Below are 27,113 nucleotides of genomic sequence, written 5' to 3'. Positions count from 1 at the left end.
CCATCCTCCCACCTTGGCCTCCCAAAGTGCTGGGATTGTAGGTGTGAGCCACTGTACCAGGTCCTTACTGGGAAATTTTAAGTCACCTAAGAGGTTCATGCTCTATTTCTATTGGAGGGTGCTGCCCTGTAGATTAATGACTTCCTGATTCACATCTCCAGCTGGACCCTCCCTGCAGTTCCAGAGCCATAGCTCAGCTGCCTACTTGACACTTCTTGGGTGTCTGATGACCATCTCTATCATGAACTCTTCATTTCCACACACGCACCTTCACCAAAAACCTGTACCTGCCATTCTGGCCCATCTCAGTAAATGGCCCAACCATCCTTCCAGGTGCACTAGGAGGAACTGAATGGTCATTTTCTTCACCTCCCTGGATCCCCACGTTCTACCTGTCAGCAAGCCCTGTCAACTTTAACTACAAAATGTCAAATCTGTCTACTCGGTAGCTACAACTACCCAGGCCACCACTGTCTCATCAGAAACAATCACAGTAGCCTGCTAACGGTCACCTTGTCTCCTGAGAACAGTTTCCCACACACAGCCTAAGGGAATTTGTCTGTTTTATTAAATCAAATTATATCACTCCTCTCCTGAGAACTCTCCGTGGCAGGCTGGGCATGGTGGCTCATGCCTGTAATCCCAGCACTTTGGGAGGCCAAGATGGGCAGATTGCTTGAGCCCAGGAGTTCTAGACTAGCCTGAACAACATGATGAAACACCATATCTACAGAAAACACAAAAATTAGCCTGGCGTGGTGGCGGGTGCCTGTGGTCCCAGCTACTCAGAAGGCTGAGGCAGGAAGATTACTTGAGCCGGGGAAGTTGAGGCTTCAGTGAACCATGATCTCAACACTGCACTCCAGCCTGGGTACCAGAATGAGACCATGTCTGGAAAAAGGAAAACACAAAAACGGCCAGGCACAATGGCTCACGCCTGTAATCCCAGCACTTTGGGCAACTGAGGTGGTTGGATCACGAGGTCAGGAGTTCAAGACCAGCCTGACCAATATGGTAAAACCTCATCTCTACTAAAAATACAAAAAAAAAAAAATTAGCTGGGCATGGTGCCACATGCCTGTAGTCCCAGCTGCTCGGGAGGCTGAGGCAGGACAATTGCTTGAACCCGGGAAGTAGAGATTGCAGTGAGCCGAGATCGAGCCTCTGCACTCCAGCCTGGGCGACAGAGCAAGACTGCATCTCAAAACAAAACAAAAAGCTTAAGAGCTTTCCGTTGCCCTTGCAATAAAATCCAGATTTCCTACTGTGTCCTAGGGGCCTGCATGATGTGGCCCCGCTTACTTGTTTTGTTTTGTTTGTTTGTTTTTGAGATGGTGTCTCACTCACTCTGTCACCCAGGCTGGAGTGCAGTGGCGCAATCTCGGCTCAGTGCAACCTCTGCCTCCCAGGCTCAAGCGACTCTCCTGCCTCAGCCTCATGAGTAGCTGGGATTACAGGCGTGCACCACCACACCAAACTAATATTTGTATTTTTAGTAGAGCAGGGTTTCACTATGTTGGCCAGCTTGGTCTCAAACTCCTAGCCTCAAGTCATCCGCCAACCTCGACCTCCTAAAGTGCTAGCATTACAGGCAAGCACCACCATGCCCAGCTGATTTTTGTGTTTTTACTAGAGATGGGATTTTGCCATGTTGGCCAGGCTGGTCTCAAACTCCTGGCCTCAAGTGATCCTCCCACCTCAGCCTCCCAAAGTGCTGGGATTACAGGCATGAGCCACCATGTCTGGCCCCCTGCTTACTTTTACTTCTCTAACCCATGTACTTCTTACCACTTACTTCTCCTACTGTGTTCTCTCTAGTTGACATAGTTCAACTACATAATTTTATTTTGCTCCTTAAATATCCCAAGCAAATGTTTATTTCAGACCCTCTCTCTCTCTTTTTTTTTTTTTTTTTTTTTTTTTTTTTGAGACAGAATCTTGCTCTGTCACCCAGGCTGGAGTGCAATGGCATGATCTTGGCTCACTACAACCTCCGACTCCCGGGTTCAAGCAATTATCCTGCCTCAGCCTCCCAAGTAGCTGAGATTACAGGCACGTGACACCATGCCCACAGAGCCTCTCTTCTTACTATGATCTTTCTGGAATGCTCTTCTCCAAAATTGTTTCATGGCTGGCCCCTTCTCATCCTTTAGGTCTCAGCATAAATGTCAGCTCTTCAGAGAGACCCTCTCTGACCACTTCATATAAACTACTTCATCACTTCTCATATTATTTTCTTCACCGTATTTGTCACTATTCAAAATGTTGACATTACTTGTTTTCTTATTACTGCCTATTCCTTGGACTATCAGCTCCCTGAGAGGAGGGACACATCGTGTCTTGTTCAAGGCTTTATCCCCGTGATCTACGCAGGGTCTGACTCATAGAAGGGCTTAATGAATATTTGTTGAATGAATAAATGACTGCTTTCTGTCTTAGTTTGGGTTCCCCAGAAGCAGACCCTAAGACAAGTTTTTTTTTTTTTTAGACTGACTCTCACTGTTACCCAGGCTGGAGTGCAGTGGCCCAATCTCGACTCACTGCAACCTCCACCTCCCGGGTTCAAGCGATTCTCCTGCCTCAGCCTCCCAAGTAGCTGGGATTACAGGCACACGCCATCACGCCCAGCTAATTTTTGTATTTTTAGTAGAGATGGGGTTTCACCATGTTGGCCAGGCCGGTCTCGAACTCTTCACCTCAGGTGATCCACCCACCTTGGCCTCCCTAAGTGCTGGGATTACAGGCGTGAGCTACTGTGCCTGGCTCCTAAGACAAGTACTTGAGTGCAGGTAGTTGATTTGCAAAGTAATCTCAGGAAACACTGGTAGGGTAGTAGGGGAGTGAAACAGGGAAGGGGAGGCAGCCAATAAACATTCTTATCAAGCAACTTTCTTGCAGGCATCTAGGCCTTAATCCTGCTGGAGAACACTGGGAAATAATACAGAACACTGTGCTGGTTAATTATTTGTGTCAACTTGACTGGGCCACAGGTTGCCCAGGTATCTGGTTAAATGTTATTTCTGGGTGTGTTTCTTGAGGAAGAGATTAGCTTTGGTAGACTGCACTCCACAATCTGGATGGACATCATCTAACCCCTCGGGGACCCAAATAGGACAGGAAGGCAGAGCAAGGTTGAACCATCTCTCTGCCTGTCTGCTTAAGCTGAGACATTGGTCTTCTCCTGCCCTTGGACTAGGACTTAAACACCATTGGCACTCCTGATTCTCAGTCTTTTAGATTCAAACTGGAATTTACACCACCACCTTTCCTCGGTGTGCAGCTTGCAGATGACAAATTGTAGGACTTCTCGGCCTCTATAATCACTTGAGCCAATTCCTTATAATAAATCTCATTCTAGATATAAAAATATACATATAGTGACCAGGCACAGTGGCTCATGTCTGTAATCCCAGCACTTTGGGAGGCCAAGGTGGGAAGATCACTGGAGGTCAGGAGACCAGCCTGGCCAGCATGGTGAAACCCTGTCTCTACTAAAAATACAAAAAAATTAGCCAGGCGTGGTGGCAAGCGCCTGTAATCCCAGCTGCTCAGGAGGCTGAGGCAAGATAATTGCTTGAACCTAGGAGTCAGAGGTTGCAATGAGCCGAGATTGGGCCACTGCACTCCAGCCTGGGTGACAACGTGGGACTCTGTCTCAAAACAAAAAAAATTAGCAAGGCATGGTGGCACATGCCTGTAATCCCAGCTACTCGGAAGGCTGAGGCAGGAGAATCGCTTGAACCCAGGAGATGGAGGTTGTAGTGAGAGTTCACCTCCTGATTCTCTCACCTCAGCCTCCCAAAGTACTGGGATTACAAGCGTGTGCCACCGCGCCCCGCCGAACTTCATTTAATTTAAACTGTGATGCACAGCTCAGTAATTAGAAGACTTTAGAATGATTAGAACAAGGGTATGTGACTCTACCGTAAATGCTATAAAATCTGAATACAAATCAAGTATTTCCAATGAAAATTTGACATCTGAATAGAGATGTGCTAGAGGTATAAAACATACACTGGGTTTCCAAGACTTAGCGCAAAAAAGGATTATAAAACATCTCACTAGTAAACGCTTATGAGTTGAAGTGATAATATTTTGGGTACATTGGGTTAAATAAAATATATTATTAAAAATTATTTTCATCTATTTTTAAAACTTTTTAAAATGTGGCTACTAGAAATTGTTAAATTTGATAAGTGGCTTGTGTTATATTTCTGTTGGACAGTGCAGGGCCAGAAAGTCTCCAAAGTGAACAAGGGCTTTGAAGTCAGACAGACCTGATTTGAATCCCAGCTCAGATATTTCATAGCTATGTGACATTTGGCAATTTACTCTCCCCTTCTGAGCCCAGGTTTTCTTATCTATGAAACTGAGATAACTGTGCCCACTATATAGGTATATGGTGAGGACCCAGTAAGATAATGTATGCACAGTGTCTGGAAGATCACACTGTCTATATGTTAGCCATGGCTGGGGCAAGAGGGGAAGTGGCCACTGTGCCTTTTTTTTTTTTTTTTTTTTTGAGACTGAGTTTCACTCTGTAGCTCAGGCTGGCGTGCAATGGCATGATCACGGCTCACCACAACCTCAGCCTCCCAAGTAGCTGGGACTACAGGCACATGCCACCACACCTGGCTAATTTTTGTATTCTTAGTAGAGACGGGGTTTCACCATGTTGGCCAGGCTGGTCTTGAACTCCTGACCTTCAGTGATCCACCCTCCTTAGCCTCCCAAAGTGCTGGGATTACAAGTGTGAGCTGCCACACCCAGCTCGCCACGCCATTCTTAAAAGGGGGCCAAAGCTGGGAATAGTGGCTCCTGCCTGTAATCCTAGCACTTTGGGAGGCCAAGACCAGAGGATTGCTTGAGTTCAGGAGTATGAGACCAGCCTGGGCAACATGGCAAGACCCCATCTCTACAACAAGTTAAAAAATAAAAAATTAGCCAGCCATGGTGGCACAGGCCTGTGGTCCTAGCAACTTGGGAGGCTGAGGTAGGAGGATCACTTGAGTCTGGGAGGCCGAAGCTGCAGTGAGCCAGGATCCCGCAACTGCACTCCAGCCTGGGCAACAAAGCGAGACCCCACCTCAAAAACAAAAAATAGGGCGGGGGGTGGTATTCCAAATGAAGGCACCAGACTGCTGATGGCCAGAAGGAAAATGAGTGAGTCTTTGGTGGTTTGGGATGTTGCTTAAAATTTAGTGGATAAGCTGAGAAAGTTTCATTTTCACAAAGAAACAATGCTGCCATTATAAGTAAGCTAAAAGTAATTGCCTCAAAGTCAAGTTACCGGGTCTCAATTTTTTTTGTTTGTTTGTTTTTGAGACGGAGTCACGCTCTGGGGCCCAGGCTGAGTGCAGTAGCGCAATCTCTGCTCACTGCAAACTCCACCTCCAGGGTTCAAATGATTCTGTCTTAGCCTCCCAAGTAGCTGAGATTACAAGCGCACACCACCATGCCCGGCTAATTTGTTGTTGTTGTTGTTGTTGTCGTTTGTTTTGTTTTTTTGAGACCGAATCTCACTCTGTTACCCAGGCTGGAGTGCAGTGGCGCGATCTCAGCTCACTGCAACCTCCACCTCCCAGGTTCAAGCGATTCTCCTGCCTCAGCCTCCTGAGTAGCTGGGATTACAGGCAGGTGCCACCATGCCCGGCTAATTTTTGTATTTTTAGTAGCAACAGGGTTTCACCATGTTGGCCAGGCTGGTCTTGAACTCCTGACCTCAGGTGATCCACCCGCCTCAGCCTCCCAGAGTGCTGGGATTACAGGCATGAGCCACTGCACCAGGCACATCATCTTTGTTTTATCTCGTGGCTACACTGAAGAAACTGAACCTTTAGAAAGTTAAAAAAAAAAAAAAGTTCTGGGCTGGGCGCGGTGTCCTAGCACTTTGGGAAGCTGATGCAGGAGGATCACTTGAGGTCAGGAGTTTAAAACCAGCCTGGCCAACATGGTGAAACCCCATCTTTACTAAAACTACAAAACAGTAGTGGGGCATGGTGGTGGGCAGTGGTGGGCACCTGTAATCCCAGCTACTCGGGAAGCTGAGGCAGGAGAATCGCTTGAACCGGGAGGTGGAGGTTGCAGTGAGCTGAGAACACACCACTGCACTCCCACCTGGGTGACAGAGCAAGACCCCATCTCAAAAAAAAAAAAAAAATTCATCATTGCTGTTGTCGTCGTGATTTTAGTAGGGAGTCATAACCACCACCCACTCACATCCAGTCAGCACATCGCAGTTTCCGAAGCACCAAACACATTCCACTCCACCTCCCTTCTGCAGGAAAGGGTCCTGAAGCTCTCTAAGATGGCTTTAAAATGGATCCACAAATTATTTGGCATTCCTTTCTTCAAGAAGTGGAGCCTAATTCCCCTCCCCTTGAGTGTGGACTGAACTTAGTGACTCACTTCTAACAAATAGAACAAAGCAGAAGCAACAGTGTATGGCTTCCAAGACTGGGTCGTAAGAGGCACTGTTTGTGGCTTCCTCTTTGCTCTCTCTTCTGTCTCATTGTGGGGAAAGCCAACTGCCATATCATGAGAAAACTCAAGCAGCAGCTCTAGGGTTAGCCCTACATGGTGAGGAACGGAGACCTCCTACCCACAGCCATGTGCATGAGCAGTATTGGAATGGATCCTCCAGCCCCAGTCAAGCCTTCAGATGACTGCAGCCCTAGCTGACAATTTGACTGCAACCTCATGAGCGACCCTGAGACAAGAACAGCCCAGCTTAGCCCCTCTCAAATCCCTGACCCACAGAACCTAAGAGATAATGAATATTTGTCATTTTAAGCTGTAAAAATGTGGGGTAATTTGTCACACAACAATAGATAACCAATACACTCTCTTTGGCCCATGTGGTAAAAGTCTGTTCTTCTCCAGGGAAAGGTGCCCCAGTCCTTGGTCTGGTCCATCTTGGGACTGCAGGGGCCACCCCAGGACCCAAAGGCCAAGGCACAGACCACAGACACTGGGCCGGGCTGCCTGTGTCTCACAGGCTGTTTATTTATCCAAGAGTAAGGAGGAGAGAGAGGATGAAGAGAAAAACCAGACTCCCCAAGGTGGCAGGGCTGAGGGGAAAAACAAACAAAGTCTCCTCTTGTTTCTCTTGCCGCTGACCCCAGGGGACTCCAGCTTCAGATGGGACCTCTAGGGGTGGCTTAGGGGCCTCGAGGAGGCCTGGCAGCTCAGCTGTTGGCTGGGGTCAGGATCCGCACAGGGGCAGGTCCCAGACTCGGAATGGCTTCTGTGTACACAAAATATCTCTCCGCAAAAGGCACTGGTGGTGGGGGGCAGCAGGAGAGCCACCCCATCACAGGCAGAGTCCACTCTGTCCTGGGTCTGGGTCCTGGGCCCCAGGCCCCAAGACCAATCCAGTCTCCCTCAGGGGTGGGGTCTCAGAGGCCCTTGTTCCTCTCCTCTCCCTTCCCTCAGCCCAGGGGTGAGCAGGCAGTCGGTGGAGGCCCAGCTCAGGCCATGTCATGGACACCCCTCTTCAGGGCTAGCGCATCCGGTGACTTCTAGGCCAATAGCCCAAGGCGGGTGACTTTGGCCGAGAGGAAGGAGTGGATGATGAAGACTATGGTTTTGGGACACGAGTGCAGGTCCAGCTGCTGCAGGGTGGATGGAGAGAAGAGTCAGGGCCCTGGCCAGCCTGGCCTCCAAGAGTGCATACCCCCTCCTCCCCAGGGTGCAAAGGCAGCCCCTCACTCACGATCTCGCCTTCAGCACCTCCAAAGTCCAGGAAAAGGAGACTGGCACCATCATCTGAAGACATCTGCAGCTTCTCGAAGGGCTGTCGCAGGAGCACAGCTCGGGCTGCACCTGGCTCAGCCGCCCACAGTGTGAAGCCCTTGTCGATATGCACAGACAGGCTGCAGGGACGCCCGTTCCATGTGCAGGCTGCAGGGAGGGCACATAGGTACAGGCACAGCTGGCACCTCAGACACTACACCCCAACCTCCAACCCCCACCGCAGCTTACAAAGTGGGGCCTGAATGCCTCCAGGGACGGGAGGCTCACTGTTTGTCGTGGCACCTGTACACCCACCCTGCAGAGAGTCATCACCCCCACCCTCAGAGGACCTACACCCACTTCCAGTCCACAAGTAGAAAGGGGGAGCTTAAAATCTGCCATGGACTGGAGGCTCACTCCTGATAAAGGCATCATCAGATCGACCAAGCACCGCCCTTGGAGACCTGCAGAGTTGCCCAGCTAAATTTAAATTTCAGATAAACAATGACTAATTTGGGCATACTTCTATGAAAAAAGTATTCATTGTTAACCTGAAATTCAAATAAGGCTGGGTGTCCTGTATTTCCTCTGGCAACCCTACCCCAAGTGCCATCTCTCACATCCTCACCAGCAGATTGACAAAGCTGGAGCAAGAAAACCCCAGGGAGAAGAGTCTCTGCCTGCCAGGGCACCTGCACATCCAAAACAGAGGGCCCAAACCCAACTTCCTTTTTTTTTTTTTTTGGAGAAACAGTCTCACTCTGTTACCCAGGCTGGAGTGCAGCGGGCACAATCTCAGCTCACCACAACCTCCACCTCCCGGGTTCAAGCGATTCTTGTTCCTCAGCTTCCTGCATAGCTGGGACTACAGGCACCTACTACCATGCCCAGCTAATTTTTGTATTATTATTATTATTTTTTTTTTTGAGACAGAGTCTTGCTCTGTTGCCCAGGCTGGAGTGCAGTGGTGCAATCTGGGACCACTACAACCTCCGCCTCCCAGATTCAAGCAATTCTTCTGCCTCAGCCTCCTGAGTAGCTGGGACTACGGGCACCCGCCACCACACCTGGCTAATTTTTGTATTTTTAGTAGAGACAGGGTTTCACCATTTTGGCCAGGCTGGTCTTCAACTGCTGACCTCAAGTGATCCACCTGCCTCAGCCTCGCAAAATGTTGGGATTACAGGCATGAGGCACCACACCCAGCCAATTTTTGTATTATTAGTAGAGATGGGGTTTTGCCATGTTGGCCAGGCTGGTCTCAAACTTCTGACCTCAGGTGATCCACCCACCTTAACCTCCAAACCCCATTTTCTGTCCCCTCCTGAAGTGCCCTAAAGAAGGAAGCTTGAATGCCCCTGGGGATAAGAGGCTCATTACCAGAGGGACACTCCCAGATCCTCCCAGCACACCTGTAGACACCTCCTGCACACCCTCGGCGGCCCGGTGACAGCCATCCACCAGCTGGCGGGTCCAGGCAGCCAGCTCCTGCGGTGACTCCACGCTGAACAGGTGAGTGTCCACACCGTGACGCGTGCCCGTGCGCAGGGCAAAAGAGAGCTCTGCATCGTAGGGCACTGAGCCCTTGGAGGGGCCTGAGTGCACCAGTCTGGGGGTGAGGGGCAGAGGGCTGAGCATGAGGCCTCGGGCAGGGGGCAAATAGTTCTGGGCAAAGGGGCCAATGACCTGGGAAAAACCCTGTAAATCCTTTACCACCTAACAGGACAGGACTTGCCAGGGGGCACTGATTGACTCAGCAGGAGACATCTCCTGCCACCCTCCCTGTCGCTCCCTTGGCTCCGGCTACACTGGTGTCCTCACACACACCTAGCACACGCCTGCCTCAGCACCTCTGCGTATGCTCTTCCCTCTGCCTATACACGCTTCCCTGATTATCTCCATGGCTCACTCCCTCACTTCCTTCAGATGTTAGTTTAAATGTCACCTCCTCTGAGAAGCTTTCCCTGGCCTGCCAGTCCAAAATAGCACCCTTGTCACTCACTAGCCTTACTTTTTCATCATGGTACCAGAAATTACACTTTTTATTATTTGTTTTTGTTGGTTTTTCACTGTCTTTTTCACTAGGATGTCAGCTAGGTTAGAAATGTTGATCTTGCGTTCACCACTGTATTCCCAATAAGTAAAACTATGCCTGACCACAGTAGGTGCTCAATAAATATTTGTTGCCTGACTTGAATCACTTGATTAGGTAGACAATCCAGGACCTAATTATCCCTAGTAGCCAGCAGGCTCCTGACACATGGGCCAGAGCCAGCCTGAGGTAAGGAGACATGGGTGACAAGGACTTCAGACCCCTGCAGCTTGACTGTCACTTGCTGTGTGGCCTTGGTAAGCCAACTGCCCCTCTCTGGGGCAGACCTAAGAGTTCTGCCCCATATCCCTCTTTGTTCCTCCTTTCACCCACTCTTTCTCCTATAGCTCACTTCCCCCCCAGACTTCTGCTGACGCCAGCCTTCCACTTTCCAGCCCTGAGCTGCAGACCCCTGAGTCCCCAAGCTTCCTATCCAAGCTCCCTCTCCATCCCACACACACTCTGGACTTGACTCAGCATCTTGCTCCAGCCTCCTCCCTTTCCACCCCCACCCCCAGTCCCACGCTCACCCAGACACCAGCTCCAAACCTCCTGTTCATTCCAGACCCCTCCTTCACCCGCCCCATCTGGCAAGCACGGAGCCCTGTTAATTTTACACCCATGTGGTTTCCAATGCCAATGCTGCCTTTCTTCTCCATCTGCTCCTGCCGCCCACTTCCACCTCCCCCAGCCACCATCATCTCTCCTGCACGACTGCAGCGCTTCCCCACTTCCATCCTGTACTCTCCGCTGCATTTTCCACGTGGCAGCCACAGGGATTCTCTTAAAGCAACCAGAGCACCTCGCTCCCCAGCTTAAACCCTTCAACACTGCCAAACTCTTAAGATAAAGCTAACATTCCTTAATCAGGCAAAAGAAGCTCTGCAAGATCAGGCCCTGCCAACTCCCTTCTCTCCATTTCCTGCATGAATTCTGGTTATCACAAACTCATAGCCCCATGAACACGCTATAGCCCTTCATGCCTCTGTACCTTTGACCATGATGTTCTCTCTGCATGGGATGCTCTTTCACCCTTTCTTAAACAGAAAACTTCTACTCATCCATCAAAGTCCAGCTCAGATGTCACCTCCTCCCTGAAGCGTTCCTCAACTACCCCTACAGAGTTAAGTGGCTCCTACAAACTCTGCACTGTAATGGCTGTTCCTGGGTCTGTCTCCCCAATCAGACAAGGTTCTCTCTGGAGGCAGCGACTGTTGGGGTCAGCTCTGTGCCCTCTGACCCATGCAGCATAAGGCATAAGTGTCAATGAATGAGTGGCTAGCGGGGACCTTATGTCCTTTTGTTCCAAGCACCCATTTTACAGATAAGGAAACTGAGGCCCAGACAGGGCAGAGACTTGCTTCAGGTCACCTGGGGAATAGCTGAGGGTGGACAGGGCTGGAGTTTCCAGCTTCTGGGGCCCTGCTGGAGCATCTCCCGGCAAGTTCTGGGGGAGACATACTGCCCCTGCCCATGGGTACCTGGTGGCGATGAGTGGGGCAGTACGGACTGGCCGGCTCAGGGCCTCGCGGGTCTCAGGGAGAGAAGAGTAGAGGAGCAGTTCCTTTTCAGTCAGCAGGGCCAGGGTGGGGGCCGTGCCCCCACTGGGCAGCTGCAGGGGACAAAACAGCAGTAAGGATGGGTGGGGGAAGAGAGGGCAGAGGGCCAGGGTGGGGCAAGGTAGCCGGGGCACTGGGAACAGGGCCAGCTCCAAAGGAGCAGAAGAGAGGGAGGGATAGGTCCCAGGCCCAGCAGGCACCTGCTCAGTCAGCCAGCCAATCTGCTTGATGTCCTGGCTGGCAGCTGTGCTGGTGGCTGCCAGCAGTGCCTGCAGCTCATCCTTGACCCGCAGCATCAGAGTGTTGACCTGGGCTTGGATGGCACTCGCCCACGACCTCGCGCTGGCCTCATCCTTGGCCCTCAGGAAGAGGGTGTCTTGGCCTTCTGCCGAGCAGATCTCCAGATACCTGCAGGCACAAATGGGTGGAGGCAAGGACCTGACCACTAGGCTGCAGCTGCCCAACCCTGGCCCAAGAAACCCCACCCACCACCAAACCAGAAGAAACCAGGGGGATGTCCCTGAGAATCAGGAGCGACCCTCACTGCTGGGCTCCAGCCGCAGTTGCTGTGGCCTCATGGGGCATAGGGACAAGAGAGTGTGAGACACACACACATATTCATGTATTTTGTGGGGATTTTGTTTTTGAAACAGAGCCTCGCTCTGTCACCCAGGCTGCACTGCAATGCCCCAATCTCGGCTCACTGCAATCTCCGCCTCCCAGGTTCAAGCGATTCTCCTGCCTCAGCCTCCCAAGAAGCTGGGATTACAGGTGCACGCCACCACACCCAGATCATTTTTGTATTTTTAATAGAGATGGGGTTTCACCATATTGGCCAGGATGGTCTTGATCTCCTGACCTCGTGATCTACCCGCCTCAGCCTCCCAAAGTGCTGGGATTATAGGCATGAGCCACCGTGCCCGGCCTTATTTTTTTTATTTTTAGTAGAGATGGGGTTTCACCATCTTAGCCAGGCTGGTCTCGAACTCCTGACCTCAAATGATTAACCTGCCTTGCCCTGCAAAGTGCTGGGATTACAGACATGAGCCACCGTGCCTGGCCTACACATATGCATATACACACAAATACACACACACACTCAAACATGCACGATGGTGTGATGGGGCCTAAATTATTGCTGTGTGACCATTCCTAATCTTGCCCCTTTCTCCTGGTTTCTAAGGAACATCCTCTTCTGGGCCAGCTCCCAGGTTCTCCTTGTTGCACAGAACCGAACTAATTCACTAATAAGAGCAGGAAAAAAAAAAAAAAAACTAGGCTGGGCATGGTGGCTCATGCCTGTAATCCCAGAACTCCGGGAGACTAAGCCAGGAGGATGGCTTGAGCCCAGGAGTTCGAGACCACCCTGAGCAACAAAGTGAGACACTCATCTCTAAAAAAGAAAAAAAAAAAAATTTTTTTTTTCTTTGAGATGGAGTCACGCCCTGTCATCCAGGCTGGAGTGCCGTGGCACAATCTCTGCTCACTGCCAGCTCCGCCTCCCAGGTTCATGCCATTCTCCTGCCTCAGCCTCCTGAGTAGCTGGAACTACAGGCACCTGCCAGCATGCCTGACTAATTTTTGGCATTTTTAGTAGAGACGGGGTTTCACCGTGTTAGCCAGGATGGTCTCGATCTCCTAACCTCATGATCCGCCCGCCCCGGCTTCCCAAAGTGCTGGGATTACAGGCATGAACCACTGCGCCCGGCCCAAAAAAAAATTTTTTTTTTTAGTTAGCCAAGCATGGTGACATGTGCCTGTAGTCCCAGCTACTTAGAGGCTGAGGCAGGAGAATCACTTGAGCCCAGGAGTTTGAGGCTGCAGTGAGCTATAAGGGTGCCACTGCACTCCAGCCTAGATGACAGCACAAGATCTCATCTTAAAAAACAGAAAAACAGGCCGGGCGCAGTGGCTCATGCCTGTAATCCCAGCACTTTGGGAGGCCGAGGCGGGTGGATCACCTGAGGTCGGAGTTCAAGACCAGCCTGACCAACATGGAGAAACCCCGTCTCTACTAAAAATACAAAATTAGCTGGGCGTGGTGGCACATGCCTATAATTCCAGCTACTAGGGAAGCTAAGGCAGGAGAATCGCTTGAACCTGCGAGGTGGAGGTTGCGGTGAGCCGAGATCGCACCATTGCACTCCAGCCTGGGCAACAAGTGTGAAACTCCGTCTCAAAAAAAAAAAAAAAAAAAAAAACCACAGAAAAACAGACCGGGCGCGGTGGCTCACGCCTGTAATCCCAGCACTTTGGGAGGCCAAGGCAGGCAGATAACCTGAGGTCAGGAGTTCAGGACCAGCCTGACCAACATGGAGAAACCCCATCTCTACTAAAAACACAAAATTAGCCGGGCATGGTGGTGCATGACTGTAATCCCAGGTACTAGGGAGGCTGAGTCAGGAGAATCGCTTGAACCCGGGAGGTGGAGGTTGTAGTGAGCTGAGATTGTGCCATTGCACTCCAGCCTGGGCAACAAGCGTGAAACTCCATCTAAAAAACAAAAACAAAAACAAAACAACCACAACAAAACTAAACTAAAGAGGTTTGAGGCCAGGCATGGTGGTTCACACCTATAATCCCAGCACTTTAGGAGGCTGAGCCGGGCAGATCACTTGAGGCCAGGAATTCAAAACCAGCCTAGCCAACAGGGCAAAACCCCATCTCTTCTAAAAACACAAAAAAATTAGCCAGACGTCATGGCGGGCACCTGTAGTCCCAGCTACTTGGGAGGCTGAGGCACCAGAATCACTTGATCCCGGGAGGTGGAGGTTGCAGTGAGCTGAGCTTGCACCACTGCACTCCAGCCTGGGTGACAGAGTGAGATCCCCCGTCTCAAAAAAAAAAAAAAAAGAAATAATAAATTATTGTTTTCTAAACCACTAAATTTTAGGAATGGTTTCTGATATAGCAACAGATAGCCAAAATACCAGGAGAAAAGACTTTGGCTTTTGTCTTCTTTCTGCCTGGAATATGAACACAATTCTTGGGATGCAGCCACCATCCTGCCTCCACAAAGAAGAAAACCGCCCATAATTAAAATGGCAGAGCAGGAAGCTAGAAGCCTGGTTCCTTGATGGCATCCTGGAGCATCTACAGCAGCCGGAATAGCTGACCCCTGGACTTTTTTTAAACGTGGGAAAATTAACCCCTTTTATTTAAGTAATTTCTTGTTGGAGTTTCTACACTTGCAGCCCAGTGCAATCCTAACATTGAGTAAAAGTTTGAAGTAGTTTTCATTATATTTTGGTTGCCAGGCTGTATCCCTATGACTGGGATACTGCACTGACAGTGGGCCATATGGAACCCCAGTTATATTCAGATTACATATATACTCAGGCATGTACATGTTCAAACACACATGCAGACACATATGTGCATACACACATACAAATAATATAAACACACACATACAAATCTATACTCACATGCAAATGCTCTCACATATACATACAAACACTTGCATTTACATGTCATCTACATGTGCACACACTTAGAAACATATACACACATGTTTCAGGTAATGTCTGGGATCAGGCTGGGAATCTAAGGTTCTATGAGTCTCTGAAAGGACTAATACTACCTCACCTTCACCCTCACAAAAGGCCCTTCCGGGCCAGGCATGGTGGCTCACCTCTGTAATCCCAGCACTTTGGGAGCCCAAGGTGAATGGATCTTGAGGTCAGGAGTTTGAGACCAGCCTAGCCAATGTGGTGAAACCCCATCTCTAGTAAAAAATACAGCCGGATACATGCCTGTCATCCTAGCACTTTGGGGGGCCGAGGCAGGCAGAATGCCTGAGCTCAGGAATTCAAGACCAGCCTGGGCAACATGGTGAACCCGTCTCTGCTAAAATACAAAAAAAAATTAGCCGGGCATGTTGACAGGTGCCTGTAATCCCAGCTACTTGGGAAGTCTGAGGCAGGAGAATCGCTTGAACCCAGGAGAAGGGGACCGCAGTGAGCCAAGATTTCACCACTGCACTCCAGCCTGGGCAACAGAGCGAGACTCCATCTCAGAAACAAAAACAAAAACAAAGGCTCTTCTGTAGAGCATCTGCAAGTGACCTGTGAATCACCAGGTCTTGCCTCATGGGGGCAGGCAAGAGGTGTGGCATCAAGTGAGACCAAGAGATTTGGATACTGGACATTATTAACCAGCCCTCCCAGCCAATGTTGGGCATTTGCGTGGCATTTAACCCTGGCTGTCACTAGGACCCACAGCCCAAGCTTGTAATGCATATACCACTTAAGCATCACCTCCAACACTGCATATCCCACTTGACCAAATATGCGCCATTCAGCCACCACCATCACTCAGGCATCTTGCAACTTCCAAAGCAGAAAGGACTACCAGGAATGAGGCAAGCACCACCCTTTCTGGTTGTGTGATCTCAAGCAGGTTACTTCCCCTCTCTGTCCTCATCTATAAAATGGAGGTGAGCTGGGAACGATGGCTCATGCCTGTAATCCCAGCACTTTGGGAGGCCGAGGCAGGCAGATCACCTGAGGTCAGGAGTGCGAGACCAGCCTGGCCAACATGGTGAAACCCCGTCTCTACAAAAAATACAAAAGTTAGGCAGGGCACAGTGGCTCACGCCTATAATCCCAGCACTTTGGGAGGCCGAGGCAGGCAGATCACCTGAGGTCAGGAGTTCGTGACCAGCCTGACCAACATGGAGAAACCCCGTTTCTACTAAAAATACAAAAAATTAGCCAGGCATGGTGGCGGGCGCCTGTAATCCCAGCTACTTGGGAGGCTGAGGGAGGAGAATTGCTTGAACCCAGAAGGCGGAGGTTGCAGTGAGCCAAGATCACACCATTGCACTCCAGCCTGGGCGACACAGTGAGACTCTGTCAAAAAAAAAAAAAAAAGTTAGCCAGGTGTGGTCGCGGGCACCTGTAGTCCCAGCTACTTGGGAGGCTAAGGCAGGAGAATCATTTGAACCCAGGAGGCAGGATTGCAGTGAGCCAAGATCATTGCACCACTGCACTCCAGCCTGGGTGACAGAGCGAAACTCTGGCTCAAAAATAGTAATAAAATAAAATAAAAAGGAGGTGAAATAATAGGACTTTGCCCATTGGGCCTCTGTGAGAGCTAAATAATACTGCACATGGAAAGCACTCAGCACAGTGCTGGGTACACAGTATATACTCAGTAAATGTTTGGTGGTATCAATATTATCAATGAACTGTTAAAGGCTGCTCAGATGTGAAGGATGTAACCGTCCATGGCCCTGATAAAACCAGACATCTCAGAGCTCAAGCAGAGTAAGAAGAGACGAGAGGATCGGTGAGTCTAATAACCTTATCTCACAATGGATAATCTAAAGGTCAGTGAGGAAAAGGGCCTAGTTCAAAGAGAACCAGGACTGGAACACAGGGTTCTTCCCCAGACCAAGTTCATCCCCATATGTGAGCTGCCCAGAGGAAGAAGTGAGAAGCAAAGCACACCATCATCTCCATAGCTTCACTCATGCTTCCAGTCAATCTATCTTTTAAGCACCTACTATGTTCTGGCATCATGCTGGTCATTCGTACAACACAGAGGTGTCTTTCCGTTGGTCCTACCATCTGACACCAGGGCATCTGTCTGTCTGAGTTGCCCCCCAGCCCAGCCTTACCTGGGCTCCGGGTCAGTGGGGGTGCACCTCTTCGAGACATATGCCATCTTCAGGGACACGTGTTTGGCCTCGCTGAGGTTCTGGGGTGTGGGGCCAGGGGAGGAAGGCTGCCGCTGAAGGGGTGAGGCGGGAGGTGAGTCCCAGCCGACCGAGGTCCCACCAGCAGAGTTCTTGAAATACGGTGAGACGTCCTTCATATACTTGACTGATTGGGAGAGACATCAGCAGTCACCACTGTGACATGGGCTCCCAGCACATATCACAATTGTCACTAATTTATTAAGAGTGTCCAGTGTCACTATTAGACCTTTAGTAAGCAAGAGTCCAATAGTGATATTAACAAATTCTTCTAGGTTAAAGTCTCTGATGGGGCAGTGGAGCAGAAAATACCGTATCCCTTTTCTCTATCCCTATATAGAGATAGGGCCTGCCTATATCCCTTCTCTCATTTTCCCTGTGGTTGATAGACACACAGCCACTGGAAGAAAGACTCTATTTCCCAGCCTCCTTTGCAGTGAGGTGTGGCCATGTGACTTTGTTTTTTTTCTTTTTGAAACAGTTTCTCTCTGTCACCCAGACTAGAGTGCCGTGGTGCTATCACAGCTCACTACAGCCTCAGTCTCCCAGATCAGTCAATCCTCCCACCTCAGCGCCCTAAGTAGCTGGGTCTACAGATATGCACCACCACACCCAGCTATTAATTTGTTGTAGAGATGGAGTCTCACCATGTTGCTGGTCTTGAACTCCTAGACAGTGTATACAAGAAGGTGGTTAAAAGACTTTCCCAGGCTGGGCGTGGTGGCTCACGCCTATAATCCCAGCACTTTTGGAGGCCAAGGCAGGCGGATCACTTGAGGTCAAAAGTTCGAGACCAGCCTGACCAACATGGTGAAACCCCGTCTCTACTAAAAATACAAAAATTAGCCGGGCGTGGTGGCTCGCACTTGTAATCCCAGCTACTGGGGAGGCTGAGGCAGGAGAATCACTTGAAACTGGGAGGACGGCCAGGCGCGGTGGCTCAAGCCTGTAATCCCAGCACTTTGGGAGGCCGAGGTGGGCGGATCACAAGGTCAGGAGATCGAGACCACAGTGAAACCCCGTCTCTACTAAAAATACAAAAAATCAGCCGGGCGCGGTGGCGGGCGCCTGTAGTCCCAGCTACTCAGGAGGCTGAGGCAGGAGAATGGCGTGAACCCAGGAGGCGGAGCTTGCAGTGAGCCGAGATCGCGCCACTGCACTCCAGCCTGGGCAACAGCGTGAGACTCCGTCTCAAAAAAAAAAAAAAAAAAAAAAAAAACTGGGAGGAGGAGGTTGCAGTGAGCCAAGATCGCTCCACTGTACTCCAGCCTGGGCAACAGAGCAAGACTCTGTCTCAAAAAAAAAAAAAAAAAAAAAAAAGACTTTCCCAGGCTGGGCATGGTGGCTCACACCTATAATTCCGGCACTTTGGGAGGCCGAGGCAGTGTGGATCACTTGAGGTCAGGAGTTCGAGACCAGTCTGGCCAACATGGTGCAACCCTGTCTCTACTAATAATACAAACGTTAGCTGGGCGGGGTGCTGCATGCCTGTAATCCCAGCTGCTTGAGAGGCTGAGGCATGAAAATCACTTGAACATGGGAAGCAGAGGTTGCAATGAACCAAGATTGCACCACTGCACTCCAGCCTGGACAATGAAGTGAGATTGTCTCAAAAAAAAAAAAAAGATGACTTTCCCAAGACCTTGTCTCTCTTCTCCCAACAAGGATATAGCCTCTATGGGTGCCTGATGCCTGCTAGCCTTTGGGCAGCCTCTCTTCCTCTGCAGCCTCTCTTCCTCTGCTCTCAACCACACCTGCTCCCAGGGCCATCTGACTTGCTAGCTATCTGACGTCTGCAGTCAAAGCCCAGCCAACATGCCCTGTGAGTGGACAGCCCAGGAAGGAGTTAGGAACTCTTGGCCCACCTCCCTGGAAGAACCAGATAAGAAGCTATTTCTGTCGCAGGAGATGCCTCTGAGGCTCAGATAGTATTCAAAGCAAACGGGGGCAAAAGAGAGAGGGAGTTACAAACCCTATTAGGGTTGGAATAGAAGCAATGTTGAAAGAAAGCAGGGCCAGGTTTTTTTGGAAGAAGCAAACCTAGGTCTGACTTTTGGGGACTAGGACTCAAATGACTTATCACTGCAGCAACGACTTACCCCACGACTGACTATTGGATTGTGTCTCAAAGGGCAGCGGAAGTGGGACATGTCACAGCCTACTTGACAGCCAAAAACCATCTCCCCTCTTTTTCCTTTGCTAAGAGAAGCCTGAGTCCTAGAGGCTCAGCTTCTCCCCAGCTTAAAGGGAGAACCTTGATTGGTCAAATCTAATCATGATCATTTCATCCTTCTTGCTTGGGATTGGTTTAGAAAGGGGCAAACAATACAGTTCTGGCCAATGAGATGTGATGAAAAAAACACTGCCTTCCTTTTCTCCTCCTTTCACCTTTCAAAGTTGCTAGGAGGGAGCTTGGTACTAGCACAACGACAGCTACTTTTTTTTTCCTTTTTTTTTTTTTTTTTTGAGACAGAGTCTCGCTCTGTCGCCCAGGCTGGAGTGCAGTGGTGCAATATTTGCTCACTGCAACCTCTGCCTCCCAGGTTCAAGCAATTCTCCTGCCTCAACCTCCCAAGTAGCTGGGATTATAGGTGCGTACCACCACACCCAGCTAATTTTTGTATTTTTAGTAGAGATGGGGTTTCGCCATATTGGCCAGACTGGTCTTGAACTCCTGACCTCAGGTGCTCTGCCGGCCTCGGCCTCCAAAAGTGCTGGGATTACAGGCGTGAGCCACTGTGCCCGGCCTACTTTTTGACCATAAAGGTTGGGGTCCACACATTGAAGATGGTGAAGCAGAAAGATGGAGAGACCTGAGTTTTCGATGATACCATGAGCCCCTAAATTAATCTTCCCTGGAGCCATGCTGCCTCAAGATGTTCTGGAAGATAACACATTTTCTTCGATGTTTAAACCTCATTGAATTGGGTTCCTGTTACTTGCAGTCAAAAGCATCCTGACAAATACAGCCCCCAGTGATGCAACTGCTACATCTCCTTGCTACAAGCGGCCACATCCCTCCCCTGCTCAAAGCCCTGCTCTGGCTCCCGTGCACCCTTTGCCTAACTTCAACACCATCTAGGATGTAGGCCCTGCCCATAGGTCCTGTCCTCCTCCCTGGCTTCACTTCTTGCCATATCCCTCATCTCACCCTCTAGTCCAATCATACTAACTACTCAGAGGCTGTATGAGCTTCCAAACTTCCACACTATTGAATGCAGTTCCCGGCCTTGCGCGGTGTCTCACGTCTATAATCCCAGCACTTTGGGAGGCCACAGTGGGTGGATTGCTTGAGTTCAGGAGTTTGAGATGAACCTGGCCAACATGCGGAAACCCCGTCCTTATTAAAAATACAGAAAAAAATTAGCTGGGCATGGTGGTGGGCACCTGTAATCCCAGCTACTTGGGAAGCTGAGGCCGGAGAATTGCTTGAACACAGGAGGCGGAGGTTCCAGTGAGCCAAGATCGCGCCACTGCACTCCAGCCTGAGGGACAGAGAGAGACCCCATCTCAAAAAAAAAAAAAAAAAAAAGGAAGTAAGTACAATTTAAAAAAAAAATTAGCCAGGTGTGGTGACACACACCTGTGATCCCAGCTACTCAAGAGGCTGTGGCAGGAGGATCCCTTGAGCCCAGGAGGCAGAGGTTGCAACAAGCCATGATTATGCCACTGCACTCCAGTCTGGGTAACAGAGTGATATCCTGTCTCAAAAAAAAAAAAAAAAAGAGAGAGAGAGAGAAAAGAAAAGAAAGAAAATGCAGTTCCCTCTGGAGTCAGATGCTCTTGGATTTGAATTCCAGCTCCAGCACTGTCTAGCTGTGTAACCATGGACAAGGTCATTCACCTCTCTGGGCCTCAATGTGCTAGTCAATAAAAGATGAATAGGGCTGGGCACAGTGGCTTACGCCTGTAATCCCAGCACTTTGGGAGGCCGAGGCGGGCAGATCACCTGAGGCTGGGAGTTCAAGACCAGCCTGGCCAACATGGCGAAACCCCGTCTCTACTAAAAACACAAAAATTAGCCGGGCCGTGGTGGCACGCACCTGTAATCCCAGCTACTCAGGAGGCTGAGGCAAGAGAATTGCTTAAACCCAGGAGGCAGAGGCTGCAGTGAACCGAGATTGCGCCATTGCACTCCAGCCTGGGCAACAAGAGCGAAACTCCATCTCAAAAAAATAATAATAATAAAAATAAAAAGTAATAAAAATAAAAGATGAATAACTACAGCCAGACATGGTGGCCCACGCCTGTAATCCCAGCACTTTGGGAGCCCGAGGCAGGCAGACTGCTCGAGCCCAGGAGTTCAAGACCAGCCTAGGCAACATAGCAAAACCTTGTCTCTACCAAAAATACAAAAAATTAGCCAGGCATGGTAGTGTGCGCCTGTAGTCTCAGCTACTCAGGAAGCTGAGGTGGGAGGATTGCTTGAGCCCAGGAGGCAGAGGTTACAGTAAGCCAAGATTACGCCACTGCACTCCAGCCTGGGCAATAGAGTGAGACCCTGTTTCAAAAAAAAAAAAAAAAGTCTACCTCAGAGAGATGTCAGGATTAAATAAAATGTTGTAAGGCATGTGGTGAGTATTAAGGACTCAAGAAATGGGTGTTAGGCCGGGCGCGGTGGCTCAAGCCTGTAATCCCAGCACTTTGGGAGGCCGAGGCGGGCGGATCACAAGGTCAGGAGATCGAGACCACAGTGAAACCCCGTCTCTACTAAAAAATACAAAAAATTAGCCGGGCGCCGTGGCGGGCGCCTGTAGTCCCAGCTACTCAGGAGGCTGAGGCAGGAGAATGGCGGGAACCCAGGAGGCGGAGCTTGCAGTGAGCCGAGATCGCGCCACTGCACTCCAGCCTGGGCAACAGCGTGAGACTCCGTCTCAAAAAAAAAAAAAAAAAAAAAAAAAGAAATGGGTGTTTCTCACTTATCAGCCTTCCTTGCCCACACTTCCTAGGTCTCTGATTCTGTGTGTTGGGGTTGTCTCCTCCACAAAACTGGGAACTCCTAAAAGAAATGGCCGGGCGCGGTGCCTCACACCTGTAATCCCAGCACTTGGGAGGCCGAGGCGGGTGGATCACGAGGTCAGCAGATTGAGACCATCTTGGCCAAAGTGGTGAAACCTCGTCTCTACTAAAAATACAAAAATTAGCCGGGCATGGTGGCATGCGCCTATAGTCCCAGCTACTCAGGTGGCTGAGGCAGGAGAATCGCTTGAGCCCAGGAGGTGGAGGTTGCAGTGAGCCGAGATCGTGCCATTGCACTCCAGCCTAGGCGACAGAGCAAGACTCCATCTCAAAAAAAAAGAAAGAAAGAAACTGGGCTTGCTCTTCAAACTCAGAGTTGGCCAGGTAGTAGCTTACGCCTGTAATCCCAGCACTTGCGGAGGCCGAGGCAGGCAGATCACTTGAGCCTAGGAGTTTGAGAGCAGCCTGGGCAACATGGCAAAACCCCGTCTCTACCAAAAATACAAAAAACTCGCTGGGCATGGTGGTGTGCATCTGCAGTCCTAGGTACTTGGGAGGGTGAGGTAGGAGGCTGAGGTGGGAGGCTTGCTTGAGCCCAGGTTGAAGCTGTAGTCAGCCTTGATCACACCACTGCACTCCAGCCTGCATGACAAAGCAAGACCCTCTTTCAAACAAACGAACCCAGAGTCAGTGTTCTGTGAATGAAAAAAATGAATGCCAGGGCAGGACAGGCTAATTTAGCAGGAGGTAAGAGGTGCCATAGCCCAGGAGATCCAGGCCCAGCTCACAGGTCACCTCCTCTAGGAAGCCTTCCCAGATGCCCAGTCTGGATTCATCATACCCATCACCTCTGCAGTCCCCTACGCTTCACTCCCCTGTGATTGTCTATGTGGGGTCTGTGTCCCCAACTAGACTGAGAGCACTTTGAGGGCAGGGACCTGGTCTGACTCTTCTCTGTGTCCCCAGAATCCAGCAGAGATCTCATACACTACATGCTCAGCAAATGAACATTTGTCAACTTTGAAGCCAGAGAAACTGCCAGATCCCCTGCTCACCCAGCCATCCCAGACCTGGGTCCCCCTCCTTTCCCACAGGAACATGCTATAAATGGACAGCATACCAGCTGATGCCAGAATCAGGGCTTGCATTTCACAAAACAAGTGGCCTGTCCCAGAGTGGGGGTGGGGTCCTGGGGGCCCCAGAGTGTGGCCATAAATAGCCCAACTCTGAGGCCTCCTCCCCTCTCTGATTTCTGCCTGAGTCACCTGACAAGGCAGGGTGGGGCTGCCAAAGCCTGTGGCCTAGAGAGCTGAGGGCACAACCACAGCCCTGTGGCCAGCATTCTTGAGACTCCAAAGATAGGCCTAGCCAGTGCCCCCGTCCTCCCCAGCCAAGCCTCTGGCCTGGGAACCCAATAAGCAGTGACACATGGGCCCTTCCTCCTCAGGGAAGCTGAGGCACCTACAAACAGAGGCCCCAATTTCCAGGGACCTCCAGGTCTGCCAAGGAGGGAAGCCAGGATCTGGCCCTGGCCCCAAAGAGCCAGGAATAGATTCCACTGGAAACACACGGAAGAGAAACAGGGCAGGATCACTCACCCAGCCCAGTGTAAGTGGACTGGGGGTCACATATGCGTTGCTGAGAGAAGGGAACACATGTGTTTGGGCAACAGGATCTCCAGTACTTATCCCAGTGCTTAATAAATGTCTGTGACTCAATGTCCTGGCTGAAGGGAAGCCTGTCCTCCAAGCTCAAGCTGTTCCTTGTCTGTTCAGTGTGTGGTCATTTACTTACCCCTGCTTGAAATTAGATGACAGAGCCATTGTTTACTAGCCCATGGCCTTTCTCCCCTAACCAGAATGTCAGTTCCCTGATAGCAGGGGCTGCCCTGTTTTCCATTTCACTAGGGTATCCTCACCATCAAGAATAGTACCTGACGGCCAGGTGCAGTGGCTCATGCCTATATTCCCAACACTTCGGGAGGCCAAAGCAAGCAGATCACCTGAGGTCAGGAGTTTGAGACCAGCCTGGCCAACATGGCAAAACCCCATCTCTACGAAAAATACAAAAACAGACCGGGCGCGGTGGCTCACGCCTGTAATCCCAGCACTTTGGGAGGCCGAGACGGGCGGATCACGAGGTCAGGAGATCGAGACCATCCTGGCTAACACGGTGAAACCCCGTCTCTACTAAAAAATACAAAAAACTAGCCGGGCGAGGTGGCAGGCGCCTATAGTCCCAGCTACTCGGGAGGCTGAGGCAGGAGAATGGCGTGAACCCGGGAGGCGGAGCTTGCAGTGAGCCGAGATCCGGCCACTGCACTCCAGCCTGGGTGACAGAGCGAGACTCCGTCTCAAAAAAAAAAAAAAAAAAAAAAAAAAAAACAAAAACAATTAGCCAGGTGTGGTGGCACATGCCTATAATCCCAGCTACTTGGGAGGCTGAGGCAGGAGAATTGCTTGAACTCAGTAGGCAGAGGTCGCAGTGAGCCAAGATCGCACCACTGCACTCCAGCCTGGGTGACAGAGCAAGACTCCGTCTCAAAAAAAAAAAAAAAAAAAAAAAAAAAAGATCCAGCTGGAGGCTGGGCGCAGTGGCTCACGCCTGTAATCCCAGCACTTTGGGAGGCCGAGGCAGGTGGATCTCTTGAGGCCAGGAGTTCAAGACCAGCCTGGCCAACACGATGAAACCTCGTCTCTCCTAAAAATTCAAAAATTAGGCATGGTGGCAGACACCTGTAATCCCAACTACTTGGGATGCTGAGGCAGGAGAATCACTCGAACCCGGGAGGCAGAGTTTGCAGTGAGCCAGGATTGCGACACTGCACTCCAGCCTGGGTGACAGACATCTCAAACAAACAAACAAAAACAAAAACAAAAAGATTCGTCTGGGCTCAGTGGCTCACACCTGTGAGCACTTTGGGAATCCAAGGCAGGAGGATCGCTTGAGCCCAGAAGTTCAAGAGCAGCCTGGCCAACATGGCAAAACACCGTCTCTACCAAAAATACACAAAATTAGCCAGGTGTGGTGGTGCACACCTGTAATCCCGGCTACTCAGGAGGCTGAGGTGGGACGATCACTTGAGCCCAGGAGGTTGAGGCTAAAGTGAGCTGTGATCGTGCCACTGCACTCTAGCCTGGATGACAGAGAGAAACCCTGTCTCAAAAAAAAAAGCCAATTTAAAAATAAATAAGTGAAAGATTCAATACCTGTAAAGCACCTTCTCCTGCCTGGCATAGAACAGGACTGTCCGGAAACAGCAGTGTGGTTATGATTTCTGCCGCTGTTGCTAGTGTGACAGTATAAGGGGCTAGGCATGTAATGTGGTGACAGACAGACGAGGATCTGAATCCAGGCCCCGTACTATCACTTGCATGAGGCAAGGTCTCTCTGAGCCTCAGTTTCTTTGCCTATATAATGGGCACTGACATGTCAGCCCTCAACTTGAACTTGAGGATTCAAGTTCCAGCTGCCCACCCATCCACCCGGGATGGTGTCAAGAGGACTTGGGATTCCAGCAGGCCCTGGAAGGGATGACCTTTAAGGTCTTGCTGGTCTAGCAAGGCTGAACTATAAATAGTTCCTAGACTCTGGCAGGCCCTATAACAGGGATGACCAGCAGAGCCCAGGGGTTGCCACACTTTGGGGGATAAAATCTTAATTTACCACACCCTTGAGTACTACAGGGGTTACGACCTATACAAGATCCCAAAAGCATGTGACCCTTTTGACCTAACAGCAACCCTTCCAGGAACCACCCTTCAGATAAGTGCTCACAGGTGCACAGAAGGCTCATAGCACTATTGTCTATCCTGCAAGAGGCTAGGGACAACTTGAATATTCGTGAGTAGGGGCTGCTAAAAACAAGATATGAACTCCCCGACTGGCAGACACTACTCAGTCTTGTTCATGGCTATATCCCTGGTGCCTGCATTCAGTCCTGGCACAGAGCAAGGGCTCAGTAAATATGTGTTACATTAATGAACAAATCCATGGGATTTTTTTTTTTTTTTTTTTTTTTTTTTTTTTGAGATGGAGTCTCGCTGTCACCCAGGCTGGAGTGCAGTGGTGTGATCTCGGCTCACTGCAAGCTCCGCCTCCCGGGTTCATGCCATTCTCCTGCCTCAGCCTCCCGAGTAGCTGGGACCACAGGCGCCCGCCACCAAGCCTGGCTAATTTTTTGTATTTTTAGTAGAGATGGGGTTTCACCGTGTTAGCCAGGATGGTCTCGATCTCCTGGCCTCGTGATCTGCCCACCTTGGCCTCCCAAAGTGCTGGGATTACAGACGTTAGCCACCGTGCCCGGCAGGATTTTTTTTTTTTTTTAATTTGTAGACATGAGATCTTGCTATATTGTCCAAGCTGGAGTGCAGCAGCTGTTCACAGGTGCATCATAGTGCACTCCACTCTCGAATTCCTGGCCTCAAACAATCCTCCAACCTCAGCCTCAGGAGTAAATAGGACTACAGATGTGTAGTCCTCCAGCCCAGTAATAGGATATTACATGACCATTAACAAGAATGAGGGGCCGGGCACAATGGCTCACACGTGTAATCCCAGCACTTTGGGAGACCGATGGTGGCAGAGCAACTGAGCTCAGTAGTTTAAGACCAGCCTGGGCAACATGGTGAAATCCCATCTCCACAAAAAGCACAAAAATTTAGCTGGATGTGGTGGTATGCACCTGTAGTCCCAGCTACTCAGGAGGCTGAGATGGGAGGATCACTTGAATCTAGGAGGTCGAGGCTGCAGTGAGCAATGATTGTGCCACTGCACTCCAACCTGGGCAACAGAACAAGACACTGTCTCAAAAAAATTATAAAATAAAAAATATTTAAAATATTTTAAAAATGAAAAAGACTTACATGTTCTCAACTTATTACGTGATAAAAACAAATATGGAAACTTTCTGGAAGAAAATGTGTGAAAGTATCAACACTGGTTATCTCTATAAGATGATCCCTTTACACTCTCCTGTTGTTGGTAATTTTTTTTTTAAAGACAGTGTCTTGCTCTGTCGCCCAGATTAGAGTACAGTGGCATAATCGTAGTTTGGGTACAGCCTTGA

At 50.1% G+C, this 27,113-nt stretch overlaps 1 protein-coding gene across 1 annotated transcript in view; it reads right to left on the bottom strand.

Annotated features, from left to right (window-relative positions):
* Positions 1–6,974: 6,974 nt before the first annotated feature.
* The window catches only part of SNTA1 (syntrophin alpha 1), a 34,949-nt gene continuing 14,810 nt past the window's right edge, over positions 6,975–27,113 (bottom strand). Inside the window, exons 3-8 of the mRNA XM_050807143.1 lie at positions 17,009–17,213; positions 11,586–11,793; positions 11,308–11,438; positions 9,147–9,343; positions 7,715–7,902; positions 6,975–7,613 (exon numbers count right to left, since the gene is read on the bottom strand). Of these exons, the coding sequence (XP_050663100.1) occupies positions 7,521–7,613; positions 7,715–7,902; positions 9,147–9,343; positions 11,308–11,438; positions 11,586–11,793; positions 17,009–17,213 (1,022 nt within the window). The 3' untranslated portion in view covers positions 6,975–7,520. The remainder of the gene's footprint in view (positions 7,614–7,714; positions 7,903–9,146; positions 9,344–11,307; positions 11,439–11,585; positions 11,794–17,008; positions 17,214–27,113) is intronic.

The sequence above is a fragment of the Macaca thibetana genome, chromosome 10 (assembly GCF_024542745.1).
Source record: "Macaca thibetana thibetana isolate TM-01 chromosome 10, ASM2454274v1, whole genome shotgun sequence".
Lineage (NCBI taxonomy): Eukaryota > Metazoa > Chordata > Mammalia > Primates > Cercopithecidae > Macaca > Macaca thibetana.
The sequence above is the reverse complement of the archived record's forward strand: the minus strand, read 5'-3'. Positions and strand labels throughout refer to the sequence as shown.